Raw genomic sequence first — 17,159 nt, 5'->3', positions numbered from 1 at the left:
CATCTTAAAAAACGTTAGAGTAATTTTGGTATCAATTTCATGTATTTGAAACTTAATATCTTTGTAACTTTGGCATGAAATAATAAAAGCGTATCAATTTGAGATGTTTATAGCACCTAAGTATGACATACATAATATTATGTAAATGATAATGATTTAGTATCATCTGTTGTGATTTGTACCAATCTTATAAGATATAATTTGTATCATGTTGTGTGAAGAATAAAATTTTGTTATTTGTGAATTTTTTTTTGTATCATATACTTGATAATTGTATAAAAACATGTAATGTATCTTAAAACAATAGATCATCAACAATTGTCGGTGAATCGATATATAAAAATCTATTCTACATTAACAAGATAATCTTCTGTTGGTGGAGTGTAGTCACTCTTCTGCCTTGTAGATCATCATTCTCTCTAACATATTCCGTCTTGGCCTTGTTGAGACTATACTTTCATAACAATGTTGCATATCTCGTGTGAAGATAGTCACTTTGAAAATCATTAGATGGGTATTGATTTCACTGCTCAGAAATTCAACAAAAACAACAAAAAACATTCCGCAGTCACTATAAAAAAGAAGAAGATACATTATAAAAAAAAATCAAATGTATAAGTGAAGAAAAAATGATTCAATAGTTACAGACTGTCGCTTTCTTGTTGCATAATATCTTGAACAAATTCCACCTCAAACGAATGTTGTGGATCCAATAGTAACATGTGAATACATAAAATTATAGGAAAGAAAATACATATTGTTGGTATTGCAAATCTGGATATGGCCGGGGCAACCCTTCTACCACTTTTCTTGGGTGTTTTTGCATGTGCCTCCTTCTTAGCTTTTGACTTCTTAGAACTTTGCTTAACCATTGTTATGGGATCTTCATAATCAAAGATTCAATTAGTGTTTGTTGTGATTATTTGGATAATCCCAATACTAAAAGACGGATGATCCATAAAGTATAAGAAAATATTTAAAAAATGAAAAAAAAAAGTTGAAGATGAAGAGTATCTATTTCAAACTCTGAAATTGATTGAATGGAGAGAGAATTAGTTTGAAATTCAAAATTGGACTAATGAATCTGTTGAGAATAATGGGGGAGAAAATTTAGAGATGGAATCGTGTGTTGTGGGAAAATCTGAGGAGAGATTGAGGGCGAAAATTAGGGAATGGGAAACGTCAATTTGGCTTCCAAAAAATAAAGTATCCGGTTAAGTTGAATTGAGGGAAAATAAGGGATTTTTGTATTTTAATAAAAGAGTAGGGAAATATTGAGAATAGGTAAAGTAATGTTGTGTACTTAAGTAATTTGTCCTAAAAAAATAATCCAAATGAAAGTAAATCTTACAATATGGGCTAGAATTAGGTTAGTATTGAGCTAAATTGAAAATCACTTTAAAAATGAAGCTAAAATCAATTCTTGGGCCATATTTAACCACCCTTCAACAAAAAATGTGGGCCTGGGCCTCTAGCAAAATGAACAGAAACCGACCCGTTTTTAAGAAACCCATTCATTACATAAACTCGCGTTTTAAAAACGCATAAAATCGCGGCGGCAGTGGTGTTCCATACATAATCATAATCTTGGTCTGCAATAATGGGAGAGGCTCTGAAGGACAATATCATGGGCTCAGTAAGATCGGTAGTTTTCAAAGAATCCGAAAATCTAGAAGGCTCTTGCACAAAAATCGAGGGCTACGACTTCAATAAAGGCGTCAACTATGCTGAGCTTATCAAGTCCATGGTTTCCACTGGTTTCCAAGCTTCTAATCTTGGTGACGCCATTGAAATTGTTAATCAAATGGTCAGATTTCACTTCTTTCTTTAACTTACGCTAAAAAAGTTTGTTGCTTTATGCAAATTCTCATATTTCAGTATCAAGATTTTTTTCCAGTTAACTTAGATCCGATGATATTGAATTTTTTCATCCATTCGCATATTTTTTGGGCTTAGGAATAAAGTTAATTGCTTTAAACTAACAATATTTGGGTTTCAACTACTCTCCCCTTCCCATTTTATATGACTGGAAACAGGGTTTAAGATGTTAGCTTGACATATATATTAGTATGTCATTAGTCATAGTGGAAAAAAGGTCTTGCTAGAAAAATTAGTTCGCTAGAGAAAATATCACATTGAAGTTTTAATATGTTGTAAATAATTTGGATTCTAAAAGATCATGAAAGTTGTAGAGATATGAAATAATATCAGTCATGTTTTGGAAGTCATAAAATATAGCAAGTAGCAGTGGGAGGAAGAAAGTTAAAAATTTAGAGTTGGTAGAATAGTTTTGTAGGAAAAATATGTTAAAAGAATTATTCCTAAAATAGAAAGAATGCTAATTAAGTTGGAATTGGGTGGGTATAGATAGTATGATTCATGGTTCTTGTATGCATATTGGAAGTATGTAAGACTTATTTCAATTCAATTAGTATCTGAATTTACTTCGGAAAATCTGTCCACCCTCACACGTCAAACCTCACCATTCTTTTTACAGTTGATGATGTGCTTCTTAAAAATGGTTTGATTTTTTATTAACAGGTTACCTTCTTTCATACACTTGAAGTTTTTGAACTAGTTTTAAAGTTCTTAAATTGATTCTAGAAGTTTGAAATTTGTGTTTTTGTTTGGGGTGTGATGGGTTTGAAGCTAGATTGGAGGCTTTCATATGAGCTGCCCACGGAGGATTGCAGCGAAGAAGAAAGAGATGTTGCATACAGAGAGTCGGTAACCTGCAAAATCTTTTTGGGGTTCACTTCAAACCTTGTTTCTTCTGGTGTTAGAGACACTGTCCGCTACCTTGTTCAGCACCGAATGGTGAGTAGCATTTAAGTAACAGTCCCAGTTGTTTCTGTTCTACTAACTTTTAAGTCTGACTGTGTTGTACCATTAAGTTTGTGACCCTGTGGGCTACTTTTATATGAGATAATCTTAATATATATTCTCAATTTTTTTTATGTCCTCTCCCTTCTACACTCTAAAGCTATAGTTACCACACTAATACTATGACATCCTCTTATTCAACCTCAATACTCTTTCATATGATTTATTATGTCAAGCACTGAATCACTGTTATGCTTGGTTTGTATTAATTGAAGATCAAGGCTTTTGACATTATTTATCATGTTCCACTCTTTCCTTGTCTCTCTAATTTATTGGTTAAGCAAACTAGAATACCTCATCCTTCTCTCTGCCACACAAGTACTAAATGTTATGGTAGAAAATTACTATCTCCGTGTCTTAGGTTTTAGCTGTCATGGTTAGCATTGGTCTAATGAAATTGTTGTTACCATAGGGAAGAATTTTATATTATTTATTGCGTCTTGGACCTTAGCAAATTGTCTTCCCTCCCTGCAGGTTGATGTTGTGGTTACTACAGCTGGTGGTATTGAAGAGGATCTCATAAAGTGCCTCGCACCAACCTACAAGGGGGACTTCTCTTTACCTGGAGCTGCTCTACGATCGAAAGGATTGAACCGTATTGGTAACTTATTGGTTCCTAATGACAACTACTGCAAATTTGAGAATTGGATCATCCCAATTTTTGATCAAATGTATGAGGAGCAGACTAATGAGGTATCTACTCTTGTCTGGTTCGGTGTTAGATCCTCCCATTACTTGTTTAATATTAACTGAACCTTTATTATTCATTTTGTATTTGGGAATTACTTTCAAATACAAATGGATTTTTTACTTGGGTCATTGTGTTTGTGATATTCTTTCAAATATGATAATACTTATCTTAGCTTTGGCTTGTGATGATTTGACCGTTTTATCTTCTTTTTGTACTACAGAAGGTTCTATGGACACCATCTAAAGTCATTGCTCGCCTGGGTAAAGAAATTGATGATGAAACCTCATACTTGTATTGGGCTTACAAGGTACATTTCTAATCACTTTCCTTTCATTACATATTTGATGAAATTGTATTACTCAAGTTAGAACGCCAAAGCTGGTCCCACATATATATTAGTTACCTCTCCCCCTTTTCATTTTGTAAGGTGCATTTCTAATCACTTCCGTTCCATTCCATATTTGATGAAATTATATTGGTGAAGTTAGAATGCCAAATGATCTAGTCCCACATATATAATTAATTATTAATTATGACTTCCCCTTTCCATTTTACTGGCATAGTTGGACTGGATATGAAGTTTATGAATGTAAAGAATACTTTTGAATCTTGCGTCATAAACTAAAGTTTGTATATCATGCCAAAAATATCGGTTGAATCTTGTGGTCTACTGGTCTTAAACATGTCATGTCATTTATGTAAGGGAGTGTTATTAAGGGTATGTTGAAGTTAAAAACTTACTAAATATAGAAAGAGACATTCTTTTCAGACAAACTAAAACGAGAAGTAAGGCACATAAATTGAAATGGTGGGAATAATATTGGGATATTATTTTGATAAATGAGAAAGTAAGAGATATTACCTGAGAGAAAATGGATTTGCATGCATCGTGGTAGCAAATTCATCGTTATTGAGATCAGCAAGTGAAATCAAGAGGAAAGGATAAAAGGAGAAGAAACCTTCTTCTTCTTTTTTTGGAACGATGAAGATTCATCTAGCGGACCCCATCCCGTTTGTGACTGAGGCGTAGCTGTTGTTTCCCTATTTTTTTTTTGTTTAGACGCCAAAAAAACCCTTGAACTGTTTCCTTTGAATTCAAGAAGGAAAAAGAAACACAACATTGTATAGGAGGGAAAAAAGAAAGTTTAAAAGAGGATACAACTTCAGAATTGTGGCAGATTTTTGCAATACGTAATTGGAGGATATCTTTTGTGCAGAAAACATCATTAACAGTTTTTACTCTTATCAAATCCTTTCTGCTTGCCAAATGCACAAAAATTCAGGAAAGTAGCTTCTATCATTATTCCCAGGTTTTCCTTGCAATTAAATAGTACCTTTGTCAATTCAAGGTACTAACCTTTGTTATAGTTTTCGTCTTTCAGGTGGGAATAATAGGGATTGGGTTGGGGATATCTTCCGAAACACCTAGCTGTTGTTTTCTGGAAAATATTGACTTTTACATTAGTATCAGTAGGGAAGAACAGAATAGGAGAGGTCTCTTTCCAAAGGGGGTATGAATTGAAACAAAACCTTATTTTTTGGAAGGAAAATTAGTAATCCTAGTTAATCTCAGTTTTTTTTTTTTTTTTTTTTGGGTTTTTGGACTCGGCTGATGTTGCTGTAAATTGTTCAACAATCTATCTTAGTGCTGTTTTGACAAACTGAAAATCCTTTTACCTTCTCAAAAATAAAAAGGTTGTAAAAATACCTGTTTTATCTCTAGATATTCCAAGTGAAGTTTTTTCACAAGCAGAAGACTGCCTGCTGAAATATTGTGACTTAATTTCTAATAGAATAAATCTCATTTTCATTCTCAGAACCGGATTCCTGTCTTCTGTCCTGGCTTGACGGATGGATCACTTGGTGACATGCTATACTTCCATTCTTTCAAAAAGGGAGATCCAGATAATCCAGATCTTAATCCTGGTCTAGTCATAGATGTTGTTGGAGGTACAAGTATTTTATCAAGTGATTATTTTCTCTTATCAAGAATTTGTTTGATGAAAGAGCTAACATAATTAAGTTCTATAACCAGATATTAGGGCCATGAATGGTGAAGCTGTCCATGCTGGTTTGAGGAAGACAGGAATGATTATACTGGGTGGAGGGCTGCCTAAGCACCATATTTGCAATGCCAATATGATGCGCAATGGTGCAGATTTTGCCGTCTTCATTAACACTGCACAAGAGTTTGATGGTAGTGACTCTGGTGCCCGTCCCGATGAAGCTGTATCATGGGGAAAGATACGTGGCGGTGCCAAGACTGTGAAGGTTAACAACTTACCTCTACTACATTTTGTGCAAGCATCTCCTTTGAGTGTGTTGTTATCATGAAGATTAAATGGAGGGGAAAAGGTCTGTCTGGCAGGTTTGTGATGGGAAAAAAGATTTGTCATGAGATTAAGAGGAGGTGATGTTTCATTATTTAAAAATCTCAAAGAGTTAATATCATAAAGTTTAGCTCGAGGAGGGAAGTCCAAATGTGTCAAAAGCTTATGAGAGAGTATGCACTTTGCTCAACCTTACGAATAGTTTATTTAGTTAAATTTTCTTATGTTTTCCTATCTGGGTTAAAATTAGGGCAACAGAAATCGTTTCTAGAACAAGGTTGGTTCTTTTACTGTCCCTGCAATCCCTGCTATATATTTATCAGACTATAGGCTTCAAAGGATGTGAGGTTCTAATTTGTTGTACTGTTTTTGATTTGTTGAATGCAGGTGCATTGTGATGCAACAATTGCATTTCCTATATTAGTAGCTGAGACATTTGCAGCTAAGAGTAAGGAATTCTCCCAGATAAGGTGCCAAGTTGAACATTGAGGAAGCTGTCCTTCCAACGACACATATGAATTGCTAAGTACTTTTGAAGCCAACTTGCTAGTGTGCAGCACCATTTATTCTGGAAAACTGACTAGAGAGGAGGGTATATTCATGTACCCCGAGTTAGACGACATCCTGTATGGCTCAAATTAATTATTTTTCTCCCCTTCACACCATGTTATTTAGTTCTCTTCCTCTTCTAAAGTGAAGAGCTTAGATGTTCATAGGTTTTGAATCATGTTGTATCATATTTTGAGTTTTGGAGGTTGGTGATAACTGACAAGTCCTCTTACCATATAGATGATGGATCCTTGTACTATGAGATTTAGGGTGTGTTTGGTACGAAGGAAAATGGCTTTTGGAAAACAAGTGGATTTTTAATTTATTTCTCGTGTTTAATTGGCGAGTAGAAAATATTTTTTAATGTTTGGCTGGTCAATGAAAAATATTTTTTAGGAAAATAATTTTGATTCGAAAATCAATCCCGATAATTGATCTAATATCTGATCTTGACACCTAAACTAGGACAAAACCCTAACGATCGTACCAAAAGTCAACTTCCAGAACTGACTCAGGAATTGGTCAGACCTTCGACCATGAAATATTTTTCAAAAGTAATTTTTTTTATAAAAAAAATTAATCCGGGGGGATGGGAGGAGGTTGGGGGGATGGCAGGGGTAGGATGTAGGGATGGCGTAAAAATTGAAATATTATTCAAAAAAAAAAAAAATTGATGGGAGGGGGGCAGGGGGTGGAGGTGGCATAAAAAATAAAAATTTTAAAATTTGAAATATTTTTTTAAAAAAATTGATGAGGTGGCCTGGGTGGGTGTGGCGCGTGGGGGTGGATGTGGGGGCCTGGGAGTGACGTAAAAAATAAAAAAATAAAAAATTTTAAATGAAAATTGATGAGGGGGAGGGGTAAAATAATGAAATTTTAATTCCAATATAAAATTATTCATAATTAATTTACCAACAGACATCCAAAAAGAAAATGACAAAAAAATGGCGTGGTTGCAAAATCACAAAAAAAGAAAAAGAAAAAGGGAACGTTATTCTTGTGTTGGTTGGACAATGTACATTATTATTAGGAAAAAATACCTATTTACATACCTTTATTCACCATAATTTCTGTTCTTTCCTACCATTTCAAAATATTATCAAAATCCCTTATTTTATTCCCCAATCCTAATCTCCTGATACCTAACTTCATACTCCCAAAACTAACGTTTTTCTTCCTTAATTCACTTCATTAATCTCTCCCTAACTTCACTCCCACAATCTTATCAATTAATTCCTTCCTAACAATTTGAAATTTAAAATCGCTCTCTCTCCACTCAAATCAATTTCAACTTCTTGAATAGGTAATTTTTGTCTTTCTTGATTTTCGCCGTTCATCCTTGTTTTTGTTTTTTTTCATCATCAATTTACTAATGTTAATTCAAATCTTAGTGGGCACATGGTGGGGTTGGAAAATCACCAAAAGAGTTAAGAAACGTGTTTTTATGTTGATTGGTGACCAACAGTCCAAGTGTCCAGCTGAAATCTAGGAATTGATTAGTCGGTTTAAAGAAACGATATATTAGTATATTTAATTTAATAGTGTAAAGAGTAAATTACATCCTATCCCTGCTCTTTTTCTAATTACAATAATCCCTTAAAATTTTATACCTTTCGGATACATTAATTCACCATCCGAATACATTAATTCTAATACAAGAAGAATCTTTATATTGCTCTAAAAAGGAATAAAATCTGAAAATTAATTAAATCCCATAAATTACGCTTACGTTTATTCTTACTCTCAATCATACAGAGGCAAATCCTATTAGAATGAAGAAATTCAAAATTTCAAATTGCTCCCCCCATCAACGAAGAAACCTTTCAATTTGATTAAAAAATTTGTCGAAATTTTGGGTAAGCGAGGTGAGTTATGAAGGATACAAAAGTGATGGAATTGTTGTTGGCCAAACGATTTCCTTTTGAATCTTCAAGTTCATCGAAGATCCTTTCAATTTTGATTCAAGATTGTCAAAAAATTTGAGATTCAAGATTCTTTTTTCTCCCAGTTCATCAAAAATCCCCTTATGATAACTAATACTAATGAATGAATGGGTCGAACTCTTCCTTAATGGAAAGGATTGCACAAGGAAGTCCTAGAATGAGAGGCTATAGTGTTGGCCACTACTTAATGCTATGTGCCCTCGACTACATTTAAAATACTGATTGCCTATGTATGATATGTACAAAAAATTATTCGGTAAGTACTCCCTTAGTTTACTTTTACTTGTCACAGTTTGACTTTGACACATCTATTAAGAAAATAATTATTGATATATGTATTTTACCAAACCATCCCCTATTAAATGATGACTTGGAAAATGATTTGGAAATACGTATTTAATGTTAATGTAAAAACATGGGGAAAAAATCTTTTATTGACATGTCAAAAGTGAAAAATAAAAATGAAATTTATTTTACAAATAAGTGACAAGTAAAAATGAACGGAGGGAGCATACGTAGGTTCTCATAAATTAAAGTACTTTTTTATTTATTACAAAAATGATAGTTTTTTTTCTTTTTACATTTTAGGATATTCTAAAATTACATGAGGTTAATGAAGCACCTCATTTATACTTATATCCTAATTAATAGCATATATCATTTCTCTTTTATCGCCATTTATACTTGTTAAAAATTAGTTTACCAACTGATGATGCATTATTTAACTTTGATAATTCACTTCTTTTCAGCACTTAGCATCTCCATCATTTTACAGAGAACGTACATATTATATATATTGTGTTGCCCATACTAACATGCACATACTTTAACTAATTTTATACAATACATTTCACCTCTCATTAAAGTTTCTCCTATGTATGTTCTAATCTCTGTTGATTGCCTTGAGTTATTTAAGAGTACGTTTGTTCAATTGGATGTCATCATGTCTTATGTCACAAAACAATGTAAAAATTATACGATTTAAGAAAAAAAATAAAGCCTTTATATGAGACAACAAGGAAGTTACTTCAGTTGAATGAATTAGATAAGATGTGAATATATAATTGTCGTATACCATTTTAATAATTTTAATTTTGATCTCCTTAAATCCACAAAGAGTATATAAAAAGATTATAAAAACTACGAAAAGCATTTACATCAGTAATTTAGAATAAAAATTCATACAATTTTGTATTTGTGTCTCACAACGTATTACTACCGCAGCTTGATCATTTATACTCTTGGGATAAACAATAGTTCAGAAGATTAATGAACTTTTACATATAGGTATACAATCGAAAATTGCAATTTAGAAACAGATTTTACCTTAAGTAGTGAGGGAGACTTATTTGACAAATGTTTTTACAAAATACATATGCATACATAATATTTTCATCAATGTTATTAATTATGAGTAAATTTTAAAAAATAGAAACTCATTAAAATTGTATTATTTCAAGAAATTTAACTTTATGAATCGCATAATTAACATTATTTATATGGTGCACTTTATTAATTACACATGTAAGCTTAAGGGTCCCAAAATTATTTTAAAAACAAATCATAAAAAAATTAATACTAAAAATCTATATTATAGTTAATTAGGATACCTAACTAGAGAACACTAACTTAAAAGTTTAAAAAAGAAAATCAAATCTCCATATTAAGAAAAAAGAAGGCATATCAGCATCGTTTTAAAATTTAAATAGTTACTATATAAAAACTTTGTTTTCATTATTTTTTAATAAAGTATATTATTTAAAACATTTAAGTATTATTTAAAAGCACGAGTAAATTTATATTTGCATATTTCAACTTTTTTTCATGCAATCAATCAAGAGGAAAACATAATTTTAACTCTCAACTCATAATATTAATGATATGAATCGGTCGATTTATTTTAAAAAGTTATATTATATTTTTAAAAAGTTATATTATATCGATACAATTTGATAAATCTTTTAGCATTATTTTAAATTATATTATTTAAAAAATAAAACGATGCTGCAAGTTGCAACAACATCTTTTTGTACTTTTTAAGTTTTCTTATATGGTATATTTCCTCCATTTCTTTTTTATAACATTTTAATTTTAGCTTTTCACGTGACATGTTTAAGATCACAAGATTAAAGTGTATTTTGCTACATTGACATTAACTTTAATTTAAAATTACAAATTTTAAAAATCTTCTTTATTTTCTTAAATTATATGTCAAGTCAAACTAAGTTATTCTTTTTTAAACGAAAGGGGTAAATTTTTAATATTGTCTTTTTTATAATTTATTTGAAATGATCATGTGGAATCTTTCCATCAACATGTTAATTTGTAATTTGCAATTTAATTATTGGTCCCCAACTTTTGTTTTTTTAACCTAGATTCTTATCCAGAAGCATGTCGTAAATGATAATTTGACACTATTCATGTATCTCTTTCTAATCCATAATGGAAACGTGGGGAGAAGAAAAATAGACTAATTAGAAACGTTCGAATTGAAAATGTAAGGGTGCCTTTAGTCCAAACATTATCCTCTGTATTAAAGGCAAATCCTTCTAGTCCAATCAGCATCCAAGAGGTAAGATATTACTAATATATAAAATTAATGCATTTATTATTTTTAGAGTTAAATGTCATAAATACATACAAACTGTATCTTTTTTATTGAGTTTCATATGTAAATTATTGAAAATATGAGTTTCATTCATGTTTGAATTATTATTCTTTAGTTTGAGAAACATATCTCAATGGTGTGTGTAATGCACTCTCATTTTTAATTTAAAAACCATGTCGTTTGACGTTCTGCATGGATAAAACACCTCATCTTAACAAAAATTACGCAATAAACTATTCGTATTAACTAAAATTCAAAGTATCACTATTTCAAAAAAAAAAAAAATTAAAAACATTTTTTTATAATAAACTACATAAATTTCACTACTTTAGATCCTAATTACTAGAAATCTCGATAGTTTTTAATATTACTTTCTATACCATTTTCGGCTATCAGATACATGTATCCCGTTAGATACATGTATCTAGGGGTGTACAAAATCGAACAGCAAACCAAACCAAACCGCAAACCGAGAAAAAAACCCGACTAGTGGTTGGTTTGACTTGGTTTGGTATTGGAAAAAAAAAAACCCAACTATATTTGGGTTGGTTTGGTTTTAACTAAAAAAAACCAACCCGACACCAAACCAACCCGACATTATATATATAATTTTAAAATTTTATTTTATACATAAAAATATTTACTTTGATATAATTTTTAAATATTTCTTATACTTTTTCATAGTTTTTATCTTTTAATATATTATTTCAAGTTTGAAACTTAGAATTATGAATGGTTCAATAAAGATTATAGTCCACATATGTTGGTAATTATTATAAAGCTTAAATAGAAATCAAATTAATACTAATGCAAAATGAAAATCAATTCAACACTAAGAATGACAATAATATTGAATATTTGTTCTTTGGTTTTACATTAGTTTAGACAATTCAAATACATAATCTAATTTTAATTTCCTTTAATATTTAGTCATGTAACTAATACTTATTAAACTTATTTTAGCATGATTTAGTACTTTTAAATTATGACCATTTTCATTATGACTTGTTAATTTGCAATACTTGCTTTACGTGATTTCATTATTATTATTTTTTTTGTTGGATATTTTAGTGTCATTACTCGTTTCATATTTTGTGTTATTTTCTTAAGAAACACCTTAGATAGTTGTATTTTGGTAAGACTAAAGAAATATTTGAAGTACAAGTAAATCATATGTTTGTATGAATACTTTACCGGAAAAACCCAAAAATCCGAAAAAAACCCAAGGTTGAAAAACCCGAGTTTTATTGGTTTGGTTTGGTTTATAGATTTAAAAATCTGACACAAATGGTTTGGTTTGATATTTGAAAAACCCGAACCAACCCGGTCATGTACACCCCTACATGTATCTATTAGACTTATAAGGATGAGATACATGATTTAATTGATTAGAATTAAATGTTGTAACTTAATTCCTTAATTAAATGAGTAAATGATGGAAAATTAACAAACAAAAGAGATTTAGTGGATCCATATCAAGTGTTACCAATTTTAATGAAAAAACTAAATCATAAAGATTAGTAATTCTAAAATTATAAACTTCATCTTCTTCATCGATTTCTTCCTTTGAATCTTCAATTTTCAAAGTTTTTTTTTGTTTCAAATGACGAATATGACAATATTATTGAGACATTTGGATGCATGGATCACTGAAATGAATACGAAAATTATAGAATTGACGGAATACTTTGAGAGACAATGCAACCTATAACGATCTAGTCGATGTTATTTTGTTGGATGTACCCTAGATACATAATGAATATCTTTTTCGTGTATCTTAGAAACACGATAAAAATGTATCATAATATTAATGAAATGAGACGTAAGGTTAAATGTGTTTTTATCGTGTATCTTAATTTATAATTTGTATCTCAGACAAATAATATAGACGTCATTGTTAAAGTAACGATCTAATTTTTAAGAGTAATGAATTTTGTAGCATGTATATTTTGTTGTGCATATATCTCAAATAATAATGTACTACGAATATGTGAAGAAAAAAATGTGTCATAATTTTATAGTGTGTATCTCGAACAAATAATGTATACATAATTATTGAATGTAAAGATCAAATGTTTAAGAGTAATGGATTTTTGTAACACCCCACTACTAGAAAGACTTAGAATTAGAAAGAGTCGTTTTTGGAAAGAATGAAAATCTGAAAATTTGACAAAAATTAAGTATGAGATTTGGGTCAACTTTATGACCATAACTCCTAGCTCAGGATGAATTAGGTGTACTACAAGATACCGTAGGAAAAATCTTGAAATTATCTTTCCAACGCTGCGAAGTTTGCGTTGTATGAGGGAGATATGCTCATTTGAAGTTGGGTTGTCTAGATAAGGAAAGTCAAAACCGGATTTTAGAAGGGTACTTTGGTCTTTTCACTACCCTATTAATTAATTTCATTTTTGGTAATTAAGTTGTGGTCTAAACCAATTTGGTTCAGTTTACGCTTTATCAAAAAGAGTTAAGGTTTTGAGAAAAGAGGAGAAGAAGCAAGGAATCGTCAATTTCGTGAGGAATTGAGTGTGGATTTCAACAAGGATTTAATCCTACGAGGTATGTGAGATCACATAGCATTGGGTTAGTTCACCCACGCGCCAAGTATGTTTAATTCAGCGTATTTTCGTCCTAAAAAGATTGATAATTTGATGTTCTTGAGTTGTATTCTTGAATAAGTTTCATTCTTGAATTTGGGATGAGAGTGAGGAATTCTTAAGAGTTTAATGTTGATTATTAGAGTTGCTTTGAGTTAGATTCTTGTGTATATGTTTTGGGTACCTGAATCTAAAGAGATATTGAGGAAAAAAGTCGAAATTAATCGAATTAAGGTCAGAGAACGAGTTGAAACACTCGTCAGATCGCACTTGGGGAGGGTCTGGCGCGGCGCACCCCCATCTGCGCCAGAGGAGTTGGGGCGGCGTGTATGCAGTGCGCCAGAATTGAGCCCCAGTAAGTTGGGACAGGCGCGGCACGCCAGGTATATGCCCGGATCATCATTTTCCACCCGTTTTTCGTCATTTAGTTCGTTTAAGTCCTCTTAAAGTGTACTAACACTTCATATTGATTTTAACTACTCTAAATGACTTCTAAACACCTAGAAATCATCCAAAAACATTATCATAACCTTGAATCTATAAATTCAAATTCAAGGAAGGTTAAGAGCCAAGTCTAGGAAGTTCTTAGAGTCCTTTCAAGAAGTCTTTTGCAAATGCTTTTAACATTGTTTTAAGACTTAAAGTTCAAGTTGAGTAAAAGAGTAAGGAGTAAAGATTGAAGTTCATTTATTCAAAAGTATATGAGGACTATGTATTCCCAAAGAGTTTAAACTATTTTCACATTTAAACAAAAAAGGAAACCTTGATTTTCAAATAGCCTTTGAGCTAGTTTTCAGAAAGAGTAAACGCTTTCACAATTAATCAAGAAAGGAAACTTTGATTTCCAAGATAACATTTGAGTTAAGTTTTTGAGCAATTATCTCAAATTACAGAAAGAAGTATGTTTTTAAACATAAGAGCTAGTATCATCTTTTGGGAGTAGTATTGAGCACCGATATGTGGGATAGTTCAGACCACTCATGATATACTGTGAGTTTACGGTATTTATAATACATTTCACTTACAAGTTGTGTGTGTCTAGGGCCTTTTTGTATTGGTTTTTATGTGTTTTATCATATTTTGCAGGAAAGATGTTCAGGCGCGGAAGTAAAGAGACAACTGAAAGAAATGCAGAAAAGGTGCATTCACGGATGTGATCTACGGACCGTAAGTCCATTGACGGTCCGTAGGTGATGGCCGTAAATCAACAGGCAAGGCATGAAAGGCAAATCAGGGAAATTTGACCAAGGGTGGAACCACGGTGGCCATTGACGGTCTACAGATTGATCTACAGACCGTACTGTTGATCCGTAGATTGATACTGTGAGGGTTCCAGTACCTGATTTTTGAAGATTTCAAGTGTGGAGCTACAGAGGGGGATTGACGGACCATAGATCGATCTACGGTCCATACTGAAGTTCCGTCGTTTGCTTCAGAGAAGCTGATTGGTGGAAGCTGAAATATTTATCAAGTCCTGGCTGACGGAAGGGACTCACGGACCGTAGATCAATTGACAGTCCGTGAGTAAGTCTCGTGCAATGAAGACGCGTGCCTGAACAAACTTTCCTTAATCTGTTTCCTTTTTCACTTAGGACTTGTTTTCTATAAATAGGGTATGTAAACCTCATTTTTAGGGGTTAGACATTATTATTCTAGTTTTACTTTGTGACTTGGGAGATTAATTTGTAAACCTAGCAATTATTGATTTCTAAGTTCGTTTTGAAGATTTTGGGTTTGTAATTCAAGTTGAATTTCTGGATTTATTATTCTCCTTACGTAAGTTCTTGATTTCTCCACTAAAACTATGAATTGTGTTCTTGCTAATATGGGTAACTAAATCCACAACTAGGGTTGTGGGAACCATGAGCGATTAACAAAGTATAAATAGTAAATAAGAAATTCTTGACTAGTACTTTGCATGCATTGATAATTCTTTCGTTTAAAAGTTTTTTTAACGGTGGCCAACGTTAGAACTCGCCTTGTTACTACTTGCCGGACCAAGGATGTAATTAACAAGAAAAGATTATCAACATAGATTTAGTGTGATACTATCTAATAGTCTAGTGTCGATTGGTACGAAGTAATAACTAAGTCAAACATCGATTATGATGGCTAATATGAGGTATAGGTAAGGGTTAGTAAATTATACACACGTAGCCGGACCAAGGTGCGGGGTGAATGTAACATCCGACAATTTAAAATGAATATGAAGAAGCTTGAAATTGGAAGTAGTCATTTTTGGAAAAAAATTCAGAATTTGGAAATTCGGCCAAGTGTGGAAATCAGTGAGTTTTTGGCCAACTTTGAGCAGTCATAACTCCTAGCTCAGGATGATCCAGGAGTAGTTCCAATACTGTTTGGAAATCCCTTGGAACGATCTTTCCAACGCCACCGAGTTTGCTCGATTCCGAGTTCGTATGAGCGAGTTATGCCCTTTGAAAGTTGGGCAGTTGGCAGGGAGTCCGTCCGGAAATTTAAGGGCATTTTGGTCGTTTCACAAATCATTTCTTTTGAGGTTATATTGTTGTGTTAGTCTGATTGTGGATCATTTTTGTTCCATTTTAAAAGAGTAAGAGTTAGGGTTCTTGAGTGAAGAAGAGAGGAAGAGAGGAAGAGAGAAAGAAGAGAGAAGAAGAAGAAGAAGTGGGAGCTAGGGTTGTGGATGCAAGACGTTTTCTTCATCAAATTTCTTGGGGAATCTTAGTAAAGGTATGGGAGTTCTTTATCTAGGGCAAGCTATCACCCTAGAGCCAATTTCAAATGGTTTTCAACTTTTCCAAAGTTTGTGAAAAAGCCTAATTTCTACTCAAACTCATGGGTTCTTGCATGAAACGATTTCAAATGATAAGTTATGATATTATTGATGTTTATTTGATGTTTTAAGATGAAAAACTCCATGAATCCTTGTATTCTACAAAACCCCAAAATGTGTTTATGAAGTGGGTCTATTTCTATAAATTCAAAGTTGATGGAATTATGTGTAAAGCGAATTGTATTGATATCTCTTGTGTTGTTTAATATTTATTCATGATTAATTGTTGATAATGGGTGAATTAAGGGTGGTAAGCCTTATGAGTGAAGTATTGGTGATTGCTTGGATTTTTGGTGATTTTGGCTATGACTTTGAATTATGGTAAGAAAGTTTGGACTCTCTTTATTGAATTAATTGTTGTTGGTAGGTTGAATCCACCTTTGGTGGAAGTGTTATATCTTGTTCTTGTGTGGTATTATTGTGAATTGTAGCCATGAAGGCATTGGGGAAGTTGTTGCATAATGTTGGAATATTGTATTATTGTGAATTGAGGCCATGAAGGGCATTATATGAGTGTTATTGTATTGTTATATTATTATATATGAATGAGGCTATATGTAAAGTTCTATATGAAGCTATATGTGAAGGTATGATGTGAATGAGTTTTATGTGATCTTGTGATGATCCTATGTAAAGTGGATAGCATTGTGAGTTAAAGTATGATTTCTCATGATGTATATATGAAATGATGTTGGATTATGAAGTATCCTTAAATGAAAATGTTGTGACTTGGTTGGTAGACT

At 32.1% G+C, this 17,159-nt stretch overlaps 1 protein-coding gene across 1 annotated transcript; it reads left to right on the top strand.

Annotated features, from left to right (window-relative positions):
- Positions 1–1,512: 1,512 nt before the first annotated feature.
- Positions 1,513–6,792, top strand: LOC125822183 (deoxyhypusine synthase). Its single transcript, XM_049501566.1, has 7 exons — positions 1,513–1,807; positions 2,650–2,817; positions 3,358–3,576; positions 3,795–3,881; positions 5,392–5,524; positions 5,610–5,845; positions 6,292–6,792. The coding sequence occupies exons 1-7, from the start codon at positions 1,601–1,603 to the stop codon at positions 6,391–6,393; spliced, it is 1,152 nt and encodes a 383-aa protein (XP_049357523.1). The 5' UTR covers positions 1,513–1,600; the 3' UTR covers positions 6,394–6,792.
- The last annotated feature ends 10,367 nt before the right edge of the window (positions 6,793–17,159 follow it).

Source organism: Solanum verrucosum, unplaced genomic scaffold, assembly GCF_900185275.1.
Source record: "Solanum verrucosum unplaced genomic scaffold, falcon-dt-bn FXZP01000103.1, whole genome shotgun sequence".
NCBI classification, from domain to species: domain Eukaryota; kingdom Viridiplantae; phylum Streptophyta; class Magnoliopsida; order Solanales; family Solanaceae; genus Solanum; species Solanum verrucosum.
The sequence above is the reverse complement of the archived record's forward strand: the minus strand, read 5'-3'. Positions and strand labels throughout refer to the sequence as shown.

What these genes read in the sequence shown, in the direction of transcription:
- LOC125822183 (XM_049501566.1), top strand. Translation starts at nt 1,601, where the DNA reads ATGGGAGAGGCTCTGAAGGACAATATCATGGGCTCAGTAAGATCGGTA. An exon ending in ACTTGTATTGGGCTTACAAG is followed by an intron (nt 3,882 to 5,391) that starts GTACATTTCTAA and finishes TTTCATTCTCAG; the next exon opens with AACCGGATTCCTGTCTTCTG. An exon ending in AGTCATAGATGTTGTTGGAG is followed by an intron (nt 5,525 to 5,609) that starts GTACAAGTATTT and finishes TTCTATAACCAG; the next exon opens with ATATTAGGGCCATGAATGGT.